This window comes from Stegodyphus dumicola, chromosome 2, assembly GCF_044657685.1.
Source record: "Stegodyphus dumicola isolate Sdum_Otavi_A_Nest chromosome 2, ASM4465768v1".
NCBI classification, from domain to species: domain Eukaryota; kingdom Metazoa; phylum Arthropoda; class Arachnida; order Araneae; family Eresidae; genus Stegodyphus; species Stegodyphus dumicola.
Window position 1 is genome coordinate 213754543 of NC_140769.1, and position 22712 is coordinate 213777254.

Consider the following 22712-nt stretch of genomic DNA (forward strand, 5'->3'; position numbering starts at 1 on the left):
TCACGGAAGTACAGACTGTGGTTGACAGTCAGGTGGCTATAACCTAAATTTTTTAGTCCACCATATGCCTTCCAGCAGTCTGAAACCACAGTTGATCCCGGCAACACCCATTCAACTGTCAATCTCTCCAAACTCTCCTTTGATCTATTCTCAACCTCTCTAAAAAAACATCTGTTCGTTCCTCTCTCTATACCACCAATTACGCAATGACCGTCCACAGGCTTTCCTCTTCCATACTTCATTTTCCCGAATTTGCTCTCATCCACTTCAACTATTACTCCTTCACCACCAATTGGAACACTATCATTTATCACAGTCGTCATACACACTTCTCTGCAAAACATAAACCAATCAACAACAGCATGTTCATGCACTTTCACTTCTTGAATCACAGATTCATTTCCCATTTTCAAAAACCAACACCTCGTAATTCTCAAAATATCACATATACTCAAATGGCTATGACTAAACCTTGAACCTTTCCTTATACTCCTACAAACATCATGCGCATTCACTTTTCCTTGCTTTTTACATCGCCATTCAAATCCATCTATACTTCCCTTTCTCTCACAAAAACGCATATTTTCACCACATTTCGAACAAACAAAAAAAGTAGCAATCAAACCAACTTTCATACACCATTCAATGACGGCACGTTTCCCTTGCACTTCCAATAAAGTAATAAATTTACATGTACAATCACTCACCTCTCTCAGCATCACAGATAAATCCATAGCGACTGTTATTTAACGAAATATATGCAGAAAAATGTTAAAAACACACAGATAAAACCACTCGATTGATAACTACCAAATAACATTCAAACGGCAACTGAATTAACTGCCCAAATTACGAAGTAAAAATTCCAAGAGAAATCGTCTGCTTGCTAATTCTTTTTAACTGCAAATATATATTTTTGAAAACATAAATTATCGTCTGCTACTTGACAATTTGTCTTCGGACATTTGTGCTCTCTCCGAAGAAATTTATTCGTATCTAGTTATTAAAAAACGCTGTGAAAGCCATAGCTTTTAGATATCTAAAGCTACGATAAGTAATATTGTCAACGATAGGAAATTAAAAAAAGACAACAAATATAATGAAATTAAAAAACAAAATAAAATCTGAAATTTAAGTTTAAAACACAAAATACCATTAGTTTCGCTTAAACGCTACGTGTAATTCACAACAAATGCGAGAGGTTTAAACCTCGTAGAAATTTACATTTTCATTCAAACATGGAAGTTTATTTCTCGCAAAATGCATGATTCATGCGAAGGATTCATTTGTTAAAATTTATTTGCGTGCATACATATTTTCTTAAAGAGATATCAGTCACTATGCATACCAGAAACAGTGTATAGAAAAGCCTGTTATACAGTTTGAAGTCAATTAAATAATATTAAAAAATTCAAATAATTACACAAACTTGGCATTGCGCACTGCCTTGGCTTTGTCCATGTGCAAGTCGATCTATTTTTACTTAAAACATTAGAGAATTGCACAAACTCGGCATTGCACGCTACATTGGCTTTTCCCATATACACATCGATCTATTTTCACTTAAAAAAAATCCCAGAATTTCACAAACTCGGCATCGTGCACCACATTGGCTTTGCCCATGTGCATATCGATCTATTTTCACTTAAAAAACATCCCAGAATTGCACAAACTCGGCATCGCGCACAACGTCGGCATTGCGCACCACATTGGCTTTGCCCATGTGCACATCGATCTATTTTCACTTAAAAAAACATCCCAGAATTGCACAAACTCGGCATCACGCACAACCTCGGCATCGCGCACCACATTGGCTTTGCCCATGTGCACATCGATCTATTTTCACTTAATAAAACATCCCAGAATTGCACAAACTCGGCATCGCGCACAACGTCGGCATTGCGCACCACGTTGGCTTTGCCCATGTGCACATCGATCTATTTTCACTTAAAAAATATCCCAGAATTGCACAAACTCGGCATAACGCACAACCTCGGCTTCGCGCACCACGTTGGCTTTGCCCATGTGCACATCGATCTATTTTCACTTAAAAAAACATCCCAGAATTGCACAAATTCGGCATCGCGCAAAACCTCGGCATTGCGCACTACATTGGCTTTGCCCATGTGCACATCGATCTATTTTCACTTCAAAAAAATCCCAGAATTGCACAAACTCGGCATTGCGCACCACATTGGCTTTCCCCATGTGCACATCGATCTATTTTCACTTAAAAAAACATCCTAGAATTGCACAAACTCGGCATCGTGCAAAACCTCGGCATTACGCACTACATTGGCTTTGCCCATGTGCACATCGATCTATTTTCACTTCAAAACAATCCCAGAATTGCACAAACTCGGCATTGCGCATCACATTGGGTTTGCCCATGTGTACATCGATCAATTTTCACTTAAAAAAAACATCCCAGAATTGCACAAACTCGGCATCGCCCACAACCTCGGCATGCGCACCACATTGGCTTTGCCCATGTGCACATCGATCTATTTTCACTTAAAAAATCATCCCAGAATTGCACAAACTCGGCATCCCACACAACCTCGGCATTGCGCACCACATTGGCTTTGCCCATGTGCACATTGATTTATTTTCACTTAAAAAAAATCCCAGAATTGCACAAACTCGGCATCGCCCACAACCTCGGCATTGCACACTACATTGGCTTTGCCCATGTGCTCATCGATCTATTTTCACTTTAAAAAAATCCCAGAATTTCACAAACTCGGCATCGCGCGCCACATTGGCTTTGCCCATGTGCACATCGATCTATTTTCACTTAAAAAAATATCCCAGAATTGCACAAACTCGGCATCGCGCACAACCTCGGCATTGCGCACCACATTGGCTTTGCCCATGTGCACATAGATCTATTTTCACTTAAAAAATCATCCCAGAATTGCGCAAACTCGGCATCCCACACAACCTCGGCATTGCGCACCACATTGGCTTTGCCCATGTGCACATTGATCTATTTTCACTTAAAAAAAAATCCCGGAATTGCACAAACTCGGCATCGCGCACAACCTCGGCATTGCACACTACATTGGCTTTGCCCATGTGCTCATCGATCTATTTTCACTTAAAAAAAATCCCAGAATTGCACAAACTCGGCATAGCGCGCCACATTGGCTTTGCCCATGTGCATATCGATCTATTTTCACTTAAAAAACATCCCAGAATTGCACAAACTCGGCATCGCGCAAAACCTCGTCATTGCGCACTACATTGGCTTTGCCCATGTGAACATCGATCTATTTTCACTTCAAAAAAACATCCCAGAATTGCACAAACTCGGCATCGCGCACAACGTCGGCATTGCGCACTGCATTGGCTTTGCCCATGTACATATCGATCTATTTTCATTAAAAAAAAAACATCAGAGAATACCACAACGTCAGCTTTTCAATCTTCTAGGATTGAGCCAAAAAGAAATACAAAATATTAAAAATAAGCAACTTTAAAACGAACCATACAAGAAAAATTTTTTCACTTACCCTTTTCAAGAAAAATGTAAAGTCTTTTAGAGGGGTTTTATATATGAATTTATCTCAGGGGGAAACCCTTTTGGATCCCTCCTCATCTTTAAATAAATTTACTAACGTTTTATACGCCGTTTCCGTAATATATGCAGAAAAAAGGCTAAAACCCACAGGGGGAAAACACTCGATTAAAAAAAGAACCACCGCATAAGAATATTCAAACCGCAACAGAATTAACAAGTAAAAATAAAAATAAATAAATAAATTTTAAAAAATGAAAGCTTTTAGATTTTACATTACGCCCAAAGGGGTGTTTTTTTTAACGTTTTGTGTGTTACCTTTCTTTATCAAATATAATGTTCTTTAAAACCATAAAATTCAGTTCAACAGCATTTAAACCATAAACCATAAAATTCAGTTCTTAAACCATAAACCATAAAATTCAGTTCAACAGCAATATCGCAATATAATTTTAAAATGAGCATATCTAGAATTTCCGATACACAGTTTTGCACTCTGCACGTAAAAATGTTTTTTTTTTTCTCGCACTGTGTTGCCGTTGCTTGCTTTGAAATCTTTGAGTTTGCTAATCAAAAATTCGTTCAAGTTTTACAAAATATCAATCAGATAATAAAAGAAATTCCAAGTTTGGGCTTCCAGATACCCATATTAGGTTGGAAACGTATGTTATTCAAAGTTTGATGGCTCTAGGTACCGTTGTTTTATCACAATGCGAGAAACATTTATGCAGATTTTTCAATATTTAATTTCTTTAAATATAACACAGGGCGATAACATTTAGTGGCAACAGAATAACAACACAGCTTCAAAACATCGGGTTAGCCATGTTGGCGCGTTTATTGCCCATTGAAAAACAATCGCCAAGCAGTGGGCTAAACCGCATTTTAACCAAAATTAGAGTTTCTACGTAAAAGCAAGCAATTTGGCCAGTGGAAAAGAAGGCAGATTTATGCACAAAACTGTAAGTTTACTTTTGGTTCCACTCCGCCAAAAATACATACTAAAGGTGTAGAAACTAAATTAACTATTCTGCTAAGTTTCGAATGTAAACAAATATGGCTGCTATGATAAAAAAAAAGAATTACGCTTAGCCGCACACTTAAGCAACTTTTAAATTGTTGATAATGCTACAAATACTGCATGCAGATTAACTAAATACATAAAAACCTTAACCGGAAGAGAAGAAAAACATAATTCAATCATTTTTAAAGCACAAAATACGTAATTTATGAACACATACAAGAATAAAAAAATTAGATGTGTACACCACATGACTTCCTTGTACGGAATATTAAATTATACGCATTTTATTTAAACTTATTAAATTGAATTAAACCTACTTCGCCGACAGCGCATAAACCATAATAGAATAAATGCATTCTTTAAAATTCACTTTGTTTACCATAGCGACACTCTGGCGCTAGGTTTACTCAACAGTATTATATTTCATACATATTATAACTCAGAATGCACAAAATGTATATCATTTAAAGAATTATCTAATCGTTGCCACATGTTCTATCCAAATACTATAATAAAGCTAGAACTATGTATAAAAGATATTAAGCAAACAAAACAAAACAAAAAAAAAAAAAAAAAAAAAAAAAAAAAACAGTTTTTCACAGACGATTGAGTATTTCTCATTTAATTAATTCAGTTCTCACTTCGCGAGAAGGCAAAAATCCATAAAAACTCAAAATATCTATATTAAAAATTACGAATTAAATCTCAAACGCTTATTTCCTCGAAAAAATTCCAGAAAGAATTAAACACGATTTAATTGGCAATAATAAATGAATGCGTTATCTTTGTTGTTGCGAAGCTAAGTTTCTCTAGATTGGCAACAAATCCACTAGTCTCCTGTTTCAAATGTAAACATCAATGGCCGCCATTAAAAACAGGCTTAGTGGCAATTAAACAACTTTAAAATTGCTGATAATTCTAAAAATATTGCACACAGATTTACTAAAGACATAAAATCCTTAACCGGAAGATAAAAACAACATAATTCAATCATTTTTAAAGAAAAAAATGTACAATTTACAAACATATAAGAGTAAAGAAACTGAGATCACTGAGCCGGGTAATAGAGTGGATATATATATATATAAATATATTTATATACGTTTGGTGCTGCCGATTGCAACCAAAATACGAGGTGCACATCTACATGTTATAGCAGTCCTATATACAAAATTTCAACGTTCTGAGGCTACTCGTTTTTGAGTTATGCGAGATACGTACGTATGCACGTACGTACATACTTTCGTACAGACGCCACGAAAAATTCTCTTCAGAATTAATTTTAAAGCAGTTTTATAATTTTTTTGAAGGAAAAGAGTATTTTATTCTCTCCTTACGTACAGATATCACGCAAAAACATCTTTAAATCGAATTCGATAGCGGTCAAAATGGATATTTTCGTTGAAATATGCTGCCTCAAACTTTTCGCGATTACAATACTTCCTTTTTACTTCGTACAAGGAAGTAAAAATACTGACCTCACTGAGCCGAGTAACAGAGTGAATATATATATATATACTTTTAGTGCGGCCGATTGCAACCAAAAAAGGAGATGCTACCTACCTGTTATTATAGCAGTCCTATATACAAAATTTCAATGTTCTGAAGCTACTCATTTTTGAATTATACGAGATGCATACATACATACGTACATACGTATATAAGTCACGAAAAACTCTCTTCTGAATCGATTTTAAATCCTTTTGCAACCCGTTTGGGAAAAAGAGTCCTTTATTCTGTCCATACGTAGAAATGTCACGCAAAAACATCGTTAAATTGTATTCGATAGCTGTCAAAATGGATATTTTTGTTGAAATATGGATACATGAAAATCTTCGCGATTATATAATACTTCCTTTACTTCGTAAAAGGAAACAAAAATGTATATATTTTTATGCTTATTAATTAATATTGAAGAATGTTAATAGTGGAAGTAACTCTTTGCACCTCACACAGTAGGGCATGTTCCATATATATCCTGTCTTCACAGATTTCCCTAAGATTGTCTTCACAGATTTCCCTAAGAGACAGTGACCAATGTTTTTGTGGCAGTACTGGTGATCCAGATCACTATCTGTTTGATTGCCCGCACACAGCGAATTCACATTTAAAAAGGTCAGCTGCAATCAATATGCCAGCATGGTTCAAGAACACAATTAAGAATAAATATGCTCTCAGCCGCATTAGAGACTGCACATTGCTATAAGCGTTGCTGACCTCCTGGAGTGACTTCTTTCCATGGACACCGTGCCGTCAGCAGCCCGCTCTGTATATATATATTAATTTACTTAATGTTTTTTTTGTCTTGTTTTAATTATATTTAATATTATGACTAATCCAGAACTCATTTAATGTAGCCCACAATTTGTAATGTATTTGTTCATCTTTACATCTGTACCTGATTATATAGTATATCCTTACTATAACCGTATGCCTAACATGTACCATAATAGTGAAAAGTGTTGCATTTATTCTCAGCAGTCCCCACAATGCACTTTCTTTCCATGTTCTGGTCCTTATTTTAATGATCCTCGTTTGTTGGTCAATTGCAGGAGACCACAGTACTAAGCTCTTTGTTTATATTTATTTACGCATTTATTTTTAATTGCATCGACGGGATCCTCCCAAACAGGCTGAAAAGCACCTATCCCAGTGGGCCAGTTGTTCCGTCGATGGCGAAAAGAAAGAAAGTGGAAGTAACTAATAATGATCTTGGAGTAACTAATCTTTGTAACTAATGATCAAGATTAGTTACCTTCGATTTGATAAAAAAATTATTAATGAATCAAATTCTATTTTTAAATTTTGGTTTTTTAATTAATTTGATAAGTCTTTTTACTATTAATCAAACTGGGTTTGAAAAGTTAACTTTGCTTTAAAAATTGTGTGCATAAATACTGTAAGTAATAGGAATAAAATCTATGAAATATTATAATTAATTTCTTAAAGTATATCACTGCGCGTGCGTATATCCACCAGACGTGCCTAAAAGATGCCTGAAAGCAATGAGCAGTATTCTTAAATTCTGCTCCTAGCTTTCAAGCACCTCATTGGATGAGGTCATTGAATTTTGTTATTAGCTGCCAAGAATGTTGTAAAGATTTTGCTTGTAATCCCATGTGATTAAAGATGTTGTTATGGATTAAAAAATAATTTACTTTTACTGAATTTATTAAAAACGTAATTTATGGGAGTTTAAAAAATATTTTTTAGTCCAATGAAGAGAAAAAATAATTCAAATATAAATAAAACACCATTTTGTCTGAAGGCAGAAAATTATTCCTTTTGATCAGTGCATATGATATCATTTTCTTTTGCATCATGGAAATTTAAAATTACGTTTATTCGTGAAGATAAAAGTTTAGAATATGTTTTAAACAGAGATCCACTTCAAGGTATGAAAGAAGTGGGTGAACGGAACAAGCAATTATTCATAAGATATCATTGCATACTCAATGTGTGACGTATTAGTGGCCTTAATTCTCACATATAGGACAATTGAAGAGAAAAATTCACGAGCATAATATATTATTACATGCTCAATTTGTGACATGTATGTGGCATTAATTCTCACACATAAGATTATAAGAATGGAAAGAAACAATGCACTAAGTAAAGATAATCACATGTTCAGTAAGCATACTAAAGACTTTATTTCGCTTACATGCAAGACATGAAGAATGGGAAGAATGTTATGCATAATCTAAAGATCTTATTACATGTTCAATGAGTGACGTATTACTGATGTTAATTTTCATGTGCAAGACAAGATGGATGAAAGGATACAATATATTTTTCAAATTAAGGGTATTATAATACGCTCACTGAAGTGACATATGTGTGGCTTTAATTCTGACATGTAAGACAAGAAGAGTTGTAAGGAAAATGTATGCGCAAACTAAATGATAATATTATTTGTTGGGAGTGTGGAAAATTAGTGTCATTACGTCTCACTTACAAAAATAATTAAAAGAAAATAATATGCATAAGGCCAAAGATAGTATTATATGTTACGCGACTGACATATTAATGGCGTTGATTTTCACATATAATACAGGATTAATGGACGAACAAATGGATAAACTGAAGATTTTATTGCATGTTTTATAAATGGCAATGTTAATTCTCAGAGGTAAGATAAGCAAATAAATTTGCAAACCTGGAAACCTACATGCAATGTCTGAAGGATATTTAAAGGAAATAGCCCAACATAGAGAACAAGGAATGCTATCCTAAGTTTATGCCTATAAGATAGAAACAGGGAAAGATATTGAAACGCTAGAAAATAACGAAGCAAATTAGAAACCCAGGAGTTCAAACCGAATGTGATGGAATTGTTAATTTCTTAATTAAGGGATTTCCATCAAAGTACAATTGCATTGTAAAGTAGTTAATCAGTTTGGATAAAATGACAATTAAGAACATAAAGAAAGCATTTTATCACAAAAATATTCAAGTAGTGAAGCGGGGGAAAACTCTTAAAGCCTGTAATGCATAGCCTAAAAAGAAATTTGTGGATAAGAAAACTGTTTGTTTTATCTGCTGTAATTCGCAGAAAATATCAGTCATGATAACAAACAAATGTAACAGGTGCTGAAGAAGAATCTGAATATGACGTTACGATAAGATCAATAGATAACAGATGAAAGATAATATTGAATCAGGAAGTGAATGGATACTTGATAGTGGCGTCATATGCCACATGACATCTAACAAAAACGTAACTGTGAAAAGAAAACTAAAAAGACTATAACTGGCAGATGGCTCTTCAGTTTACGTCACAATGCATAGGATCAAATAAAACTACCGCAAAATGAGAAGTTATAATACTAAAAGAAATTTTATTTGTTCCAGAACTATCTGGAAATTTCCTATTTTGTGAAAAGTTGATTGAAGTAATATAAAAATTGTACTTGATCATATTGGCGGTCTATAATAAAAAGTAATATTGCAGGAATCTTATCTGTCAAAGGCAAAGAAATTTTTACATTATGTCTTATTATAAAATTTATGATTTGAAGCAAAAATATTGTCTAGGAATAAATGGAGTAAGAGATGAAGACACATGAATGGGTACTTAATAAGAAAGACGATGCAGTGTGCGCAAGTTTGACAGTGAAATATCCAAGTTCGATTCATAAGAAAATTACCTATAAGCAAACTAATCAAGAAAATTCTTTAAAGAAATCCTAATTTCTCAGTCACTGCACCCATTACAGCTATTTTATACTGATCTGATGCATCCAAAACAGAATCGTTGTAGGAACTGCTAAATATGGATTAATATTTAGGTTTCTAAAACCATTCATTAAAGCGGTTGAAAATGGGAAAAAGTCAAAAACTTAAGTACGTCAGATCAGATAATAGGAAAGAATTTCCAAATCATGAAATAAGTCAATATTTGTAAATGAAAGGTATAAAGAAGCATAGTTGAGTGATATCGCCCGTCGTTGGGTAATGAAGAGATGTAATGGGTTGTTATTGACCCGAGAAGTCACAAGAGGTTATTGAGAACAAGAAGAAAAAATTTGGAAATTTCGGTACTTATTTACTTGTGAAAGAAACATTTAAGCATTAATTTGATTAAGAAAGTATTATATTCACCGTCTTTACAAGAATTAGACTTAGAATTATATCAGTTGACCCCTTATATAAATTGGCTCAAGTTGCATGTTATTTCTTTTTTCTGTTCCAAGGGAAAGAAATTACGAACTATGAGTCTAATAGACTAAACACTTGATCAGAAATGCGTATTTGCAATGGTATCATGTTCTTTCGATATACACTACTACGTTTAGTAATTACATAATGCAGAAAAAATTTGTGCATTTTTCGTCAAGTTCATTGTTATGAATGCTTTGAGAATTCTGTAATGGTTTCTATTTTGCTTCCGTATAGCGAAGTGAGTTTTGGTTAATAAGTTATTACAGTGACAGTAATGATTAAAAAGTACGATAAATACGTGTGTGTAGTTAAGCATTTGTTAGTTACGTGTGTATACTTTAAGTGTTTGTAGTTAGTATTTACGTATTACATTCAAAAACATTTGGTATAATATTATTGCAAAACAAACTTTGAAAAGAAGACAACGAATCAAAAAAATATTTGGTAAACTATAGAATAAAATTTCAGTTAACCTCAGTATAAGCACCTCAACAATGGGTTTCAAGAAAATGGAGTTTGCTAGAGGTAGAATAGATCTTTTACTAAGGACACTAAAGTATTACTTATTGAATCAAAGTATCCCATGAGATACTGGCTGAATCTATACCAGCCTGTTCTTATACTAGAAATTGAACGCTAATAACTAAAAGGTTTAATTGGGCTTCACTCTAAAAATAAAATGCCAACTAAAAGGTTTTGTTGGTGGAATTCTGAAGAAAGTTTCTTATCCATGGTAATAAAAAGCGTCTATGGCATCCTGTTCTGATACTTAAAAATTGAACTCCAACTAAAAGTTTAATCGGGTTTCACTTTAAAAATTAAAAATGGCAACTAAAAGGTTTGCTTCTTTGAATCTTGAAGAAATATTCTCACCCATGGTAATAAAATTAGTAATATAATGAAATGTCCTTACAGAATAAAAAAAGAAAATAAAAATGTAATACTGTTTATCCAAATCTACTAATTGCCTTGGTGTAAGTCGGGACAAAATAATTCTGCTTAGTGGTAGTCTTGGCACTATTGTTAATGTTATGAAAAATTATTTATTCCACATCTTTGGGTTTTTTTAAATTTTTTTTAACTGCTAATGCTACATAGTTGCAAATTTCACGCAAATGACATGATTGTTTCGTGAACTGCAAGAAGCGAGTATTGCTGACTTGAATGTGATTGTGAACGTTTTTCATTTCCAAGTTTTCAGTATAACGGGAAGATGCTACAAATGTCCAAGTAACAGTGTAATTCCATCTGTCAGTGCAGAACAGGGCCAAAACAACTGATTTCTAACTAGCGATACAGATAACGAAACGTTCAAGGTTTCCTTAACTCTAAAAATGTGGTAATGATGTTAGCGAATTCTGTAATAACTTTGATAGCAAAGTAGATGCTGTTCCTTTAGCTCTTGGCAAATCTGGAAAGAGAATGGAGTCAAATGTTATGTCTTTATTGACTCCCAAGCTACCATTAAGTTTCTTTCTTCTGTGTCCCTTGGTGGTAAAAAAATTGCTTTATGGCTGTTTATAGTTTCTGACTCTCTTTTGGAAATTGTATGTCACATTATTTTGTAGCGGATCTCCAACCAGGAGTGCTGTTGTATACCAAGGCTGGTTCTGGCTTACCACATTCTCTTGGTTATTTTCTACTACCAACAGACATATTAAATCCAGCATCAGTCTGTATCGGAAAATCTCTTTAAAGGTGTGGTTGGGGAGAACCTTATTGAAACTTCCAAATCCCCTTAATTTTCCTAGAGCTGTAAGTATAGAAAAAATTTCGCCTCAGAACTGGCCATGATTATTCCCAAAAATATCTCCATGGTATGGGTCTCTCACCAGCATGCAAGTTATATGACTTAGGTGTCGTGATTAGCGATCACTTCTACAACTGCCTGATGTTAGTGTTGTTACAGACAATAATTCTGCAGAAGATGTTAAAATTTTGTTCGAAGACTATTGCGCTGCCTGACAGAGAGTGATGGCTTAAAAGCCACGGTCGGCCGTAGGTTAAAAAAAGTACCATAATGGTCATATTCATTTCTTTTTACTGTCAATAATCACCAAGTTATTCCAAGTTCAAATCAAGTTGTTTCATTTTTGGTTTCGATAAGTTCATTTGATTATGGCAAAGCACTCTATGACTATTTGCTAAGGTGTGGGTTGCCTTCGTGGAGGAACTTTATAAGAAAAATTACGAAGACGCCCATGTAGCAGCTCGTTCGCCTGGAACCGAAGCCAGGTTGAATTACCAGCGTTGAACGACATTACCGCTCGGCTGCTGCTCAGCTCCAGTTGTTTCAGAATCATTTGTAAATGCACTGATAATTGAAATTCACTTGCGTGTTGGCAACAAACCTCCGAGGTGCAGAGAACTGTTGACATTCTTCTATACCAATATAGTTATACAAATTTCGTAATAAGTCGTAATAAGTCTCGTGAATGGTGAGAAATGTTTGTATCATGTTTAAAATGATATGACTGGGAAACAATGTGAATAAAAACGATCGCAATAAGCTCCGAGTACAAAAGGAGGATTCGCATAAACTATCAGTGAGCTTTGAACAAATGCATCTTGCAAGGCACCCATGAAAGACTATTTAGAACCGATGAATCGGAAAACGCAAGCTAGTGAAACCGCCAACAAGCTTTGCTGACACCGACACCAGTGAATTTCTTCGCTTCAGAACGAAAAGGATAAAGTTCATGTTCATATTATTTCAAAAATTGACGGTTTGTAATAATAACTGAGGAAATGGACAACATTTCAATTAAATTATGCACCAATGCAGGCAAAAGTATTGTTGATCATTTCCAAGCATGCCTGTATCTTGTCGGAGGAATGGTTCATTATTACGTTGAAAATATACATTTTTGTATTTATATTTTGAGATCTGAATCTTTTATTTCTATTTATAATGATTACTGGTCGTGAATGTTTTGAGGAACGTCACTTTAAATATAGTGTCACTGTCTTTAGTAACCCGACAGAACGAACATCAGAGGATTTTTCTGGACTCCATAAAATACTAGATCATTCGTATTTGCATTGTGTTGTATATAACATGAATGATGCTTTAGTCAGCTTCAAAATGGGCGCATGGAGGAATACCTGTTATTTCATATTGTCATACTGATGAAAGGAATCAGGAAAAGGATTAAATACATAATATTTCAAAAACAGTTTTGCATTTCTGTGTAGGAAAATCAGAAGTAAAGTGTTTTATCTTTATTTTCAAATTTTTTAAATCATCACAAACGAAATTGTGTTCTTCAGCAAATTGGGTTTAATGTGGTGATATTAATTATTATGTAAAAATTAAGTTAAATAAATTATAAAGTGTATTTAATATTATTTTGTAAAACAGAGGCAACAAAGGCAACAAAGAAACTTAATTTGGCACAGATTTTAAACAAAATTCTGTCAAATACAAGGGTGATTAGTCACAGGTCCATCTTTTTCAGAAGTGCGCCAGACGAAGGTTGTTTTGTTGCCTAATTTTAAATTTTACATTGGCTTGTTTCTTTTATATTTCATATAAAGCATTATTAATTACATTTATGTATACATATCTCATTGCATACATAGTTAAAGCATTTCGTTAAGTAATATGGTATGATTTTTTAAACCATATATTTAAAATTTTACAGGATTTTGTAAAAGAGTGGCTACAGGCTCTCTTTACCTACAGGTATCGTAAATACGTATACTACCAGCCCCAAAGGTTTTCAAACCAGGTAGAAAATTTTATGAAACGATGTGAATATTGTAGGTGACAGTTTTATAAGATGTCGCACAATTAATGATTCGATTTAAATAATAAATAATATTTTTTATTTCAACAGAAATATGTTTACACTATATTTTAAGTATCTAACAAATGGCGACTATCATTAGCCTCTACTTCACATGTTGTGTACAGGGAATTTATTATGACACTTGTTACTGTTTCCAGTTTTATGTGCATTATATAATATATAACAATTACTTACGCGTATTTGTTTTAAACTGTTGTACGGTTCGTGTCTTCTCTTTCTCTTTTACACCTGTTTTTTAAGCATCCCCAACGGAAATAAGCTGTGGCCGTTAAATCTGTAAGTGCCATGACTAGAGTTAAAATTGGAAAATTGGAAAATCACATGTTTCTCAAAAATTTCCTTCCCGAAAGTCATTAATGGTCGCTGAAAATATTAGACTTTTTGATAAATCCTTAGAGCATCAGAAGGATTTCTAACATGAAATTAGTTGCGGATTGAGGCACTAGCGGCTGAGCGGCAATTCGTTGAGCACTAGTAGTTCGATCCGGGTTCTAGCTTCTACGAACGAGCTGGCTGTATGAGAGGTTTCATCGTTCTTTCCATGGACGAGATAACTGCCAAGGAATGTTTGTGGTCATTCCTGTATGTAATGTCCAATATTAGTGGATAATACGTTATTATCCCCCACAAGTGTATCGCACATATGTCACTTTTCCTTAGAGTGTGTTGTACAAGGCATCCTTGCCCTTAAGCAGATATTCTAGTGTACATTGCCACAATCTAAATAATTTAATAGCAATATGTTCATTTCATCAAATGAACAAAGTGTTGCTTGTCAAAGTAAAATTGAACATTTTCTATCCTTTGCTTCATATTGAGTTTTGTTTTCTCTTTCGTGTTCAGTTTTCCCCTCCTCAAAATGTTAGGACTGTATCCATTGTCTAAAGAGTGCTAAAAGGAAAAAGTATAATATACCTTATCTTATACGATACCCCTACTTAAGCAAATTCAAAGTTAGGCTGTCCCTTATTTTCTATATTTTATTTTGCATGTTTATGTTTCTAGTTAATTTGCTTTTGAAATTGTCAGTAACTCAAGAAAATTTTGATAAACAAAACATTGCTCTACCTATGTCGTAGAACTTATCTTTAAATAAATAATATTCATTAAATCATAACACTTTATACTAAATGCTGGAAAACTCCACACACCATGTCCAAAACTGCAGTTAAGTTATAACTGGGTTCACAGACAATGCAGTTATTCTACGTCACAATGCAATCATTGTTCTTGTTTGTACAGAAAAAGCGAAGAACAGTATTAAATATTCTTTATTTCTTCTTTTCTTTTAATTTACATCTAAGATTTAAGTCGTCAAAGAAGTTTATTAAATTTTATGAAGCCATCGGAATAATTTCATTTTATCTAGTATATTTATTTAAATACTATTTTGTTCTGTTATGTATAAAAACCTCATTCTTTATTATACCCTTTCTTCTTCCTAAATGAGCTTTTTTTTCAACTCTTGATCCTATTTAATTATAATAGTTCCAAGGACAAAATTGGACTCTAATTTGCGAACCTTTCCACAGGTCTCATCTATCGCGTAAATGTGGAGTATTACAGAATAAAAAGAAAATTATTTATCATTTAAGTCCTTAACTAATAGCTAACATAACTAATAGCTAACATAGATAACATAAAATATAACCTTTCGTACGATCTACAAACAGCAATAATTCCAATTAATATAATATTCAATATGTTTTAAATAAAGTCAATCATGCTAGGTTTCTAATATTTACGTGGAAAATTTACTATTATTCGATATTATTATTACTATTTACTAATATTCGAGGAACAAATTAACTCACCAAGACAAGTTTTTAAACCCAATCAAAATTTTCAAAATTCCAATCAAAATTTCATTTTTAAAATGAGAATTTTAAAAATGAAATCGCTTGAAAACTATCAGCGTATAAGTAAATTTGGGTATATTTTTTCTGTGAATTCAACTTTCTTTTGATTTTAATAGAAAATTTTAAGAACTCGTAGAAAACACAAAATTAAAATTGATGAGAAAGACCTTTTAATTAAAAATCTATATTTAGAACCTTCACATTTCAGAAATTTTAAGTACAGACTTTCATTCAAAAGTTTAGAACATTAAATAAATCACTTAAAAATCTTAAACTTCGAGATTTAAGTATGTAAATATAAATTTTTTACTTGGATGACATTAACACTGAAGAATTTTATGTAAGTTAAAAAAATCCGATGTGTACACCACATGACTTCCTTGTACGGAATATTAAATTATACGTATTTATTTCTTGCATTTCTTTTAAACTTATTGGATTTAATTAAATCTACTTCCCCGACAGCGCATAAACCACAATAGAATAAAGGCATTCTTTAAAATTCACTCTATTTGTTTAACATAGCGACACTCTGGCACTAGGTTCACTTAACAGTATTATATTTCATTCATATTATAACTCAGAATGCACCAAATGTATATCATTTAAAGAATTATCTAATCGTTGCCACATGTTCTTTTCAAATACTATAATAGAGCTAGAACGATGTAAAAAAGAAATTAAGCAAACAAAACAAAAAAGAAACAGTTTTTCACAGACGATTGAGTATTTCTCATTCAATTAATTCAGTTTTCACTTCGCGACAAGACAAAAATACATAAAAGCTCAAAATATCTGCATTAAAAATTACTAATTATTAAAAATTAAATTACTAATTATTAAAAATTAAGTAAATCTTAAACACTTATTTCCTCAAAAAAATTCCAGAAAGGATTAAGCATGATTTAATTCGCAATAATAAATGCAAGCGTTATTTTTGTTGTTGCGAAGCTTAGTCTCTTTAGATTGGCAACAAATCTACAATTCTGCTGTTTCAAATGTAAACACATATGTCGGCCATGTTATTTAAAACTTAACCGCACTCAAACAGCTTTTAAATTGTTGATAATTGTACAAATATTGCTTCCAGAATTACAAAGGCATAAAATCCTTAACCGGAAGATAAGAACAACATAATTCAATCATTTTTAAAGCAAAAAATGTACAATTTACAAACATATAAGAGTAAAGAAACTGAGATCACTGAGCCGGGTAACAAAGTGGTTATATACATAAATATATTTATATACGTTTGGTGCGGCCGATTGCAACCGAAATACGAGGTGTGCAAAAATAACTTGTATTGATGTATTAATGTATTGATTGCATAAATCTTTTTAAACGTAAAATTCGCTAAATCTGCACAAAATGTATAAATAAAAGTAAATTCGAAATGTCAGGTATCTTTTGGATGCAGAAATATATGTGTTAAAAATTTGGTGGAACTAGGTGCTGCCTAAATTTTGATGCTACCCTTACTCTGCGACAAACTCATATATTCAATCAACACGTCATATATTCAGTCACAGATATTTTAATAACAGAAGTAAAAATTTATACTGTAGGCTTCTTAAAATATGCGTAAACTTTTTTATTAAGAAATAAAGCAGAATTCTTCTTTTAAAAGGTAATGCAGGTTTATTTGAAATTTTCTCGCTAAATAGTTGCTTCCATTTCTAAAATTATTCTGAAGAGCTCTGCTTATAAATATTTAATATCTGAGTAAAAATGGAAGTTTTAACGCAATTTCATGTTGTACTTTTAAGTCGCCTTTAGAATATAAAGTTTTAAATGCTTTTTAAATTAATTTCATATTCGTAGTTTTAAAAATAAATATTATTAATTTTTAGCCATTGAAATTTTAATTTGCTCTACAAAGCTAATTTTGAAGAACATTTCGCTTTTTTTTTTTTTTTTTTTGCTTTTTAAATAGAATTGTAATTAATTTCTTAACATTTGAAAGAAACGGGAATTTAAATGCAAATTTCGCTTTCCATTTTGAATCAGATTTAAAAATAGTTTTTTCTTGGGGGGGGGCGGGTAGATTTTTAAAGGCAGATACTGTTGTTTTTTTTTTTTTTTTTTTTTTTTTTTTTTTTTTTTTTTCAGATTGGAAACACAACTTTTTCAATAGCAAAGATTTATCACCACGGAGAAAATCAGCCTTCTTATTATGATGTTTGCTTTATTAATATGCCATGAAAAGAAAATTAGCTGAGAAATTTCAGCCGAAATAGTTATTAATAGTATCTAATTTTTTTTAATTTACTTTTGAAAGAAGATTATCTCAGAGATTTTCAGCAGAAGTTATTATTAATAACTAAATTTAGCTTTGCTTTTACTTAATGTAACCACTAGTTTCTCATCTGTAAATGTGCTAATTTCTCATCCGTTAGAGTGTATTAAAGAGAAATTTCAAATACTTAATTACTTAATTACAAATAAAATTTTCACCTTCAGATTCCTTTTTGCAAGTCTTAAGCATATTATTAAGATAATTTTTAATTATAAAATCTCCACATTTGTTTGTCAATTTTTAATCATCTGAATTTATAAATCATTGCCTCCGAAGTTTGTGTATCGTACATATCGTCAGTACGACTCGGGATAGTCCGTGATCTGCGGAGAAAAGGATTTTACACTTAGATCATTCGAAAGCCATGCCGACATTTTTAGTAAAATTTCTACTTTTACGCGTCGTTCTCCATCTCCGTTCGGAGTACCTATTGGTTCGGAGAGGTGGGGTCAGCTGGCTGGATTCCCGGGCAACCGGAGTGCCCTCTGCCAATCAGGGGGGGTATGGGGCGTGTCTTCACATTCAAAGCTCTCAACTCTCTATAAAAAGGCCAGGAAGTAGATGCTATGCTCTACACAGTCGTCACCCATCACTTCGTAAAGATAAGCCGTATCTCGGCCAATTTTTCGCAACCATCCGAGCTCCCCCTCCCTCCCTACTATTGCTTCTAGATTTAATTCCTTTTTCTTCCCTTGTCTTATTATTATCCGTGTTTCCTGCTCACCATGGCCGTTTCATTTCGGATCTCTAAATGGCTATTGTTCGCTACTCACGTGCTTTCCGTCGTGTTTCCGTGTGTCTGGAACACTTCTCTATACGCTCATCACATGCCAGAGGACTCGCTCGATCAAGATGTGCAAGAGTGGGACACAGAGGAGGAAGAAAATTCAATCTCTGAAGAAAGAACGAGCAACTGCAGCCGATGCATCGAGAAAGAAGAGCGAAGAGCTATGAGAATTCAGACGATCAAGAACCAGATCTTGACACAGCTGGGAATGAGAGAGGCTCCCAACGTCACTCAAAAAGATCTCCCCCATATACCTCCGTTGGACAACCTGTTAGACAACTACAACATGCAGTCGGATTCACCGACTTTCACACCCGGTCCCGAATACGGAGATGAAGATGATTTTTATATCACTGCGGAAAAAGTTCTCGCCTTCGCTCAAACACGTAAGTACGGTTATTCGCTTCATACGTGCTTTATTTATTTACTTTTATTAGTTTCAAAGTATTTTAAGCGAATTAATGAGTGTAATGAATGCTATCTGAAAGCTACAATTATTTTGCAAATGTACGATAATTGATTTGCTAACTAAATGTATTTTAATGGATGAATTTGAGTAAGTGTAGTACTACTTTAAAACTGTTATTCTTGTAAATGCAGAATAATTAATCAGCTAACTTGAAGTATTTTAGTAGATAAATTTGACTTAGTAAAAGGCTATCTTAAGTTTCTTCATGATTATATTACAATTAATCAGCGAGTTAGAAGCTGAGAAGAGCACTATCTTAAAACCGGTGTTCTTTGTAAATACAATAATAATTAATCCACCAACTGTAAGTATTTTAGTCGATGAATTTAAAGCACCTAACCCAGTGGGCCAGCTGTTCCGTCGATGGTGAAAAGAAAAGAAAAGTCGATGAATTTCATTGATTTTTATGGCGCCTTAAAATTTGCATATTTTCTCAAATGCACAACCGAGAACTCTTTTTAACGTATATAAATACGAATATGTTTGATAAATTCAAAGATTATTATTTTAAGTAAAATGTTAAAGAATTTATTTAAAAAATGTTACAAGTAGAAAAAGAAACCTGCATTAAAATTTTCAGCTTAACAGCAGTTAACATCACGCATTGTCTGTTCCTAAACGAGTTCGATTAACGAGACCCTGTTCTAAAAAAAGTAAAGTTTGTTTGTCTTGAAATTATGGAAAACTTTCTGTGGCAAACTATTTAAATTTGCTGTTTCAAGAGACAGGTATTCTAATTGACATTCTAAACGAGTTTAATTTCAACAACAAAGTTCTCCTATAAGTATTGTTCTTTAATGCCATTTTTAATTTTAAGCTTCTTCCGCTCTAATTTTATCTTTCTTTCTCGTTATGTACCTATTTTGTTTTAATTTTTAAATCTGATTTAATATACGTAACCAAATAAACTTACCCTGTACATTAAATTCCTTCAAAATACGAATAAACTGTCCACAGTATTTCTGTGATAATTATAATATAGGTTCTTCTTCCCAATGTTTTTTTAACTGCATTCTAATTAACCGTTATTTTAAATTAAACATAGCCATCAGATGCGGTATTACCACAATCATTCGTGATAGTATTTTAATGCTAAAAATAGATATAAGGTTTAACATTTAACTTAAAAAAGTAAAACTGAGAATTGGGGGGGGGATCTTGGGAAGTGTCTTTTTATATTAAATGCCATTTGATTGTTAAACTATTGCTTTAAAAAGTTAATGCACAGAACTAAATTTCAAGTACGCTTAGTTTTAAAATGTAACTCAGTCATGTTTTTGTTTAGAAACTTATTAAGCGTTTAGTCAGTTTAGATTTACTTGAAAATAACAGATTTTATAAAAAAGGAAGAAAAAAAAATATTTGCATTTAGCTATACTCTAAATAGGGAGCATATGTTTTCTGTATCCCAACATTCTCGTAAATTACTATGCTGAAATCGTAGAGAAGTTTATTTCGTTAATTTAGATTAAATGTTGTAGATTACAAAATAATTGAAATAAAATTCATTTGTAGTAAATATATATAGTATATATATATGAATGAATATATGAATTATTTTTACTAACGCAATTTGAAATTTTACTGTTAATATTTATTTTTTTAGTATTCTATTATTCAAGTAACGTCTGATTGCCAGTTAAGATAATTAATTATATAAGGTAATAATTTGCTTTCAAGACCTAGAAATGCTTTAGACTTATCACCCAAGACTTAGCAATGCTTTACATCTAACTGTCTGAAGTAATTAATGAGATAATACTTTTTAATTCTTATTGCTACTTAAAATACTATGTAGGAATTTTGTTTTATGTGTAAAACTGTAAAAGAATAATTAATTTTTTTCCATTTCTCCCATAACCTGAGATATATTTTCAATGCTTTTTTTTAACATTTATTTTCTAAAGATGAAAACAGTTTAAAAACAAAATTTCACAGTTTCAGGGGTTAAACAATAAAGTTATAGCTTTAGGAGTGCCAGAAAAGAAGAAAAAATTATAGCTTTATTCGTCAAATCGACAAAATTTTAAGATCACTAAATTAAGTAATGCAAAAATATACATGACCATTATATAAGAGTTATTTTAATTTTCTGAAACGTATATATCTATTACGTTCGTGCATGTTTAAGTTCAGTCATACTAAAAACAAACTTGTACGGCATCATTTATTTTGTTCGAATAAATCTGGCACTCCTTAGTGTAATGGATATTTAAAGAACCGGTTTAGCCTGAAACAGCTGATCGTGCCGGCATCTAGCTTTAGGCATTTCCGTTTATGTATTCCATGGAAAAACACCATATCAAGAAAGAAAGTGACAACAATGACGTTATTCTTTTCCGCAATCATTTAAGGAGCTGCTTATTAAAAAAATAAGTAAAAAATTCTAAATGTTGTTTAAAAGCTTTAAGTGAGATAACAAAATAAAAATATCGAACTTGTAGATAAAATTCACAAAATGTGTACCATAAAAGTACCATTTAAATATTATTTTTATGTTTGAAGTGACACATAGTTTTGCTGAAATTGCATATAGCTATGCAAACATGTTTATTTTGCTCTAACACCTTTAATATTATTGTGTGACATTTATTATATTATAATTGATTATACAGATGTGCATGATAAGTTTACTTATAATATCAAAGATGTAAATGAAGGGGGAAAATATCATACTCTTAAAATAACTAAAGAACTCATTACTCGTACTATCCATGAATATAAAAAATTATTTAACAATTCCTGGTTAATTAAAGTGACTATTCTAAAGTAAGAGATGCAATAATTCCTTAGCTTCTCCCGCTTTTAAAAGACGACTTGTAGGTTCCACCAGCTACCGAGCTATAAAATCACTGACTGTAGGTAGCTTTGACCTGGGTTTGATTTCAAGCGAAAGGGTTGGCTGCATGGGCGTTTTCGTGGTTTCCCCCCATTCTGTAAGATGTATACGAACCAGCTCCCCTCGAGAACTGGTCCTCCACGAAGGCATCCTTTCTCTTAGGCTGATAGCCCTAGAGTGCCTTGCCATAATCAACTAAACCAAACCAAACTAAAAGAATATTTGGAAGAGGCACCGAGACCAAATCCTGATGGTGACGAGTTATCGTCAACCAGAATTTAATTTGGACATAACTGTAGGCAGCATTAGGTTTGTGAGATTAGGAGCATGGAAAATCAATTGTGGCTTTAGCCGGATTTGAACCCCGTCAAGATAACTGATCTTCTAGTTGCTAACCCTGCTTCCTAACACTTACATCACAAGAACATGCATGGGGGGGATT

General features: G+C 32.7%; 2 protein-coding genes across 2 annotated transcripts in view; one reads left to right on the top strand and one right to left on the bottom strand.

The window, feature by feature from the left end:
* Positions 1–22712, bottom strand: part of Tcs4 (Threonyl-carbamoyl synthesis 4) — a 500068-nt gene that overhangs the window by 303713 nt on the left and 173643 nt on the right. The gene's annotated exons all lie outside the window — the stretch shown is intronic.
* Positions 18741–22712, top strand: part of myo (growth/differentiation factor myoglianin) — a 108055-nt gene continuing 104083 nt past the window's right edge. Inside the window, exon 1 of the mRNA XM_035359371.2 lies at positions 18741–19348. Coding sequence (XP_035215262.1) covers positions 18901–19348 — 448 coding nt within the window. The 5' untranslated portion in view covers positions 18741–18900. The remainder of the gene's footprint in view (positions 19349–22712) is intronic.